The 4,480-nt window shown below is 61.7% G+C and overlaps 1 protein-coding gene across 1 annotated transcript; it reads left to right on the top strand.

Moving 5' to 3' along the window:
- Window positions 1-719: 719 nt before the first annotated feature.
- Window positions 720-4,062, top strand: FZD8 (frizzled class receptor 8). The gene has a single exon (XM_077809480.1). The coding sequence runs from the start codon at window positions 1,463-1,465 to the stop codon at window positions 3,473-3,475; it is 2,013 nt and encodes a 670-aa protein (XP_077665606.1). The 5' UTR covers window positions 720-1,462; the 3' UTR covers window positions 3,476-4,062.
- Window positions 4,063-4,480: the final 418 nt, after the last annotated feature.

The raw sequence follows: 4,480 nt of genomic DNA, 5'->3' as shown, positions 1-4,480 counted from the left end.
AAAACCCCAACAAAATATATAAGACCAGGAGGCTACATCTACCCGAGCACGGTTTTCTGCCACCAGTATTCCCACTTCAGCCAGTGGAGGCTATTCCCAGGCTTGTCTGCAGGTCCAACCTCCATCTGGTTGGGATTTGGCCTTAATATTTTGTAGTATATTCTAATATAGATAGAGAAGCGAATACTTGCAATGTTTTACATTGTTTGCAGAAACCACTGAAGATCGACGCTCACTGGGAATGCATTCTCAGGAACCCTGGCGCTTTGATAAGTAGAGGATTTTAAAACACAGATGAAAACTTATTTTTACTCCTAAGCAAAGCAGTAGCCAGAGGTCTCTGAAACCATACCACGAAAAGGAAAAGAAATGCCCCCAAACTAGAAGGGAGTCTTCTCTTCCTTGTTTAAGAATTCTCTTCACTACTTGTCTGCCAGGAAACATTTACAGCTAATAAACTGCACCTTAAAGGAACAGACATCGTCCCTAGAAAATCCTGGGGGAGAAGGAGCACAGCGGATTTCGCAAACAAGGTGCGGAGGGCAGAGCGCTGAGTCCGTTCCACCTTAAGGGAGGTTGCGGGCCGGCTTCCCTGCTCCCCGCCCGGAGCCCGCGTGATAGGTGGCTGGGGCGCGAGGGGCGGGGCCCGGCAGCGCTCGGTATAAATATTCATGAGAGCGCGGTGCCCGGCCTGGCGCTGCCGGGGCCCGAGAGCGAGAAGTTGTGCAAAGGGCGCTGTGGCTGCCGAGACCCAGGTGGCTCCGCAGCGGCGCGGGGGGATTACAGCGCCTGCGGCCGGACCGTGCTGCTGCGGGCTCGGGAAGCTCGCGCGGCTGCAGGGGCACCGGGGACCCCTCCCCCGGTGGTTCGGGCCGGCTGCTGGGGGCCGCGGGGGCCAGGTCCGTGGCTCAGGGAGCCCTCAGCCATCTTGGCTGGGCACCGCAGGGACTGAAGGCGAAAGTTGCGGCGCCCGGCCGGGAGCGCCGCGGCCGCTGGAGCAGCGGATGCAGCCCCCGAGCCGACAGGAGAGGAGACAGCGGCTGCGAAGCCTCCCCCGAGCGGACTGAGCGCGCACGCCCCCCGCGGGCTCTACGCGCCGGTCCCTGGACCCGGAGCGCTGCAGGAGGCACTGACGGGGGCTGTGCGCGGGGCTCCCCGCTGCCCCGGACAGGCGAGAAGAGGCGTCCCCGGGGCTGTGTCCTTCCCGGCCAGGCGAGCCCCGCGGAGGGTGGCAGTGCGTTCCCTGGCACCTGCAACAGCGAGCCCGGGGGTTCGCCCTGCCTGCGGCGGGCAGAGACGGGACGCGGGGCTGCCGGCAGGGCGATACAGCCCCGGCGGCGGGGCGCTTGCTCTCCCTGGGGGAGGCTATTCCTCCGGGCCTTTGCGGTGCCCCCGGCGCCTTCCGCTACTAGGGGGCAGAGCGGACTCGGAGCTACCGGGCGACCGCCTCCTCTCCCCGAGCATGGAGCGGAGTTACCTGCTGGAAATCACCTCGCTGCTCGCTGCCTTCTCCCTGCTGCAGCGCTCCAGCGCCGCCGCCTCCTCCGCTGCCGCCGCCGTCGCCTCGGCCAAGGAGCTGTCGTGCCAGGAGATCACCGTGCCCCTGTGCAAAGGCATCGGCTATAACTACACCTACATGCCCAACCAGTTCAACCACGACACGCAGGACGAGGCGGGGCTGGAGGTGCACCAGTTCTGGCCGCTGGTGGAGATCCAGTGCTCGGCCGACCTGCGCTTCTTCCTCTGCAGCATGTACACCCCCATCTGCCTGGAGGACTATAAGAAGCCGCTGCCGCCCTGCCGCAGCGTCTGCGAACGGGCCAAGGCCGGCTGCGCCCCGCTCATGCGCCAGTACGGCTTCGCCTGGCCCGACAGGATGCGCTGCGACCGCCTGCCGGAGCAAGGCAACCCGGACACGCTGTGCATGGACTACAACCGCACCGACCTCACCACCGCCGCGCCGCCCCCGGCCAAGCCGCCGCACCGCGGTGGGAAGGCGGGGGGCGCCGCAAGGCCCCCCGCGGCCGCTGCGCCCCCGGCCGAGCTCCCCCGCAAGCCCCGGCCGCCTCCCCCTTGCGAGCCGGGCTGCCAGTGCCGGGCGCCCATGGTGTCGGTGTCCAGCGAGCGTCACCCGCTCTACAACCGGGTGAAGACGGGGCAGATCGCCAACTGCGCGCTGCCCTGCCACAACCCCTACTTCAGCCCGGACGAGCGCGCCTTCACCGCCTTCTGGATCGGCCTGTGGTCCGTGCTCTGCTTCCTCTCCACCTTCGCCACCGTCTCCACCTTCCTCATCGACATGGAGCGGTTCAAGTACCCGGAGCGGCCCATCATCTTCCTGGCCGCCTGCTACCTCTTCGTCTCGCTCGGCTACCTGGTGCGCCTGGTGGCCGGGCACGAGAAGGTGGCGTGCAGCGGCGGGGCAGGAGCCGGCGGAGCCGGGGCCGGAGCGGCGGGGGCCGGCGGGAGCGCCGCGGCGGGGGCTGCGGGCGGGCGGGGCGCGGCAGGGGGCGCGGCGGAGCTGCAGCCGGAGCTGGCGGGGGCCGAGCACGTGCGCTACGAGAGCACGGGCCCGGCGCTGTGCACCGTGGTCTTCCTGCTGGTGTACTTCTTCGGCATGGCCAGCTCCATCTGGTGGGTCATCCTCTCCCTCACCTGGTTCCTGGCCGCCGGCATGAAGTGGGGCAACGAGGCCATCGCCGGCTACGCGCAGTACTTCCACCTGGCCGCCTGGCTGCTGCCCAGCGTCAAGTCCATCGCCGTGCTGGCCCTCAGCTCCGTGGACGGCGACCCCGTGGCCGGCATCTGCTACGTGGGCAACCAGAGCCTGGAGAACCTGCGGGGCTTCGTGCTGGCGCCGCTGCTCATCTACCTGGCCATCGGCTCCATGTTCCTGCTGGCCGGCTTCGTCTCGCTCTTCCGCATCCGCAGCGTGATCAAGCAGCAGGGCGGCCCCACCAAGACGCACAAGCTGGAGAAGCTGATGATCCGCCTGGGGCTCTTCACCGTGCTCTACACCGTGCCGGCCGCCAGCGTGGTGGCCTGCCTCTTCTACGAGCAGCACAACCGGCCCCGCTGGGAGGCCACGCACAACTGCCCCTGCCTCCGCGACCAGCAGCCCGACCAGGCCCGCCGCCCCGACTACGCCGTCTTCATGCTCAAGTACTTCATGTGCCTGGTGGTGGGCATCACCTCCGGCTTCTGGGTCTGGTCCGGGAAGACCCTGGAGTCCTGGAGGGCCCTCTGCACCCGTTGCTGCTGGGCGAGCAAGGGAGCCGCAGGCGCCGGGCCCACGGCGGCAGGGGGTGGGGGGCAGGTAGCTGCCGCGACGGCGGCGGGGGGACTGGGGGGAGGAGGAGGAGGCGGCGGCGGCGGCGGCTCCATGTACAGCGATGTCAGCACTGGCTTAACGTGGAGATCGGGCACCGCCAGTTCGCTGTCCTATCCCAAGCAGATGCCCTTGTCTCAAGTGTGAGAGCTGGAGAGGCCCGTGGTAGGGAGCGGGGGGCGCTGGCCTGTATGAAATGCTCCCTCACTGTTTGGTGCCATTGATGAACCCCCTAATGGTCCCCATTAGCCACGGCTTGTGCAGAACAATTCAGCCGGCAGAGGCCCCAAGCACTGGCCCCCTCCCTCCCCGTCTCCATTCATATGCAGGGAGCATGTACTTCAAGGCGTCAGCTTATTATTGTGCCGACAGAAAAAGGTGGAGGAGGCTCAGCAGTTTCTGCAGCGAGCAGGACAAGAAGCAGCTTCGGATTCTGTCTCTGGACTTGCAGTAGATCTTCCTTCAGCAGGGGTCCTCCCCACACCCAGTCCAACGGAGGAGGTTGATGGCCTGATGGGACTACAGGTTTTGGGTATTCTTAATGACCAGGCAAATGCCTTAAACACACACACAAATCATGTCTTAATTATACACCCAAAATAAATACGGGTTTTGCAGTAAACGATGTATTTATATAATTATTTGTTACTTTGTACAAATATGTAAGATATGTATATATCCAAAGCTATACAGTCTGTAAATTTTTTTTGTAAAAAGTTTAGAGGCTCCCCCTGTAAGAGCAAATATTTGAGTATTCTATTTTGTCAATAAAATGACTTTTGATAAATGATTTTTCCAAGCTTCCCCCTCCTCCTACTCTGCTTATTCCAGATGGTGTTAGTAAACTCTGTCACTGAAAGATGTCACTATAAGCTATATTAGCAATGCAATCCTTAATGCAGTTACTTATCTAAATTAAAATGTGAGGGCTGGTTTTTTTTGAAGAAAAACAAATTTTTAGACTGACTTGTTGAATGTCCTAAAACCTGAGGTGCCTTACAATAATTCTTTGCTGCTCTATGCTTTGTAAGCCATCACACTGTATGTAAACTAAAATTGTAGGAGGCAGTAATCTCCCACATGCCTTGTTATGTATCCTGTAAAATGGATGTTATTTTAGGAATGTGAACACTCACACTACCTTTCATAGCT

The sequence above is a fragment of the Eretmochelys imbricata genome, chromosome 2, assembly GCF_965152235.1.
Source record: "Eretmochelys imbricata isolate rEreImb1 chromosome 2, rEreImb1.hap1, whole genome shotgun sequence".
NCBI classification, from domain to species: Eukaryota; Metazoa; Chordata; order Testudines; family Cheloniidae; genus Eretmochelys; species Eretmochelys imbricata.
Note: the sequence above shows the minus strand (reverse complement) of the source record. Positions and strands in the feature narration are given on the sequence as shown.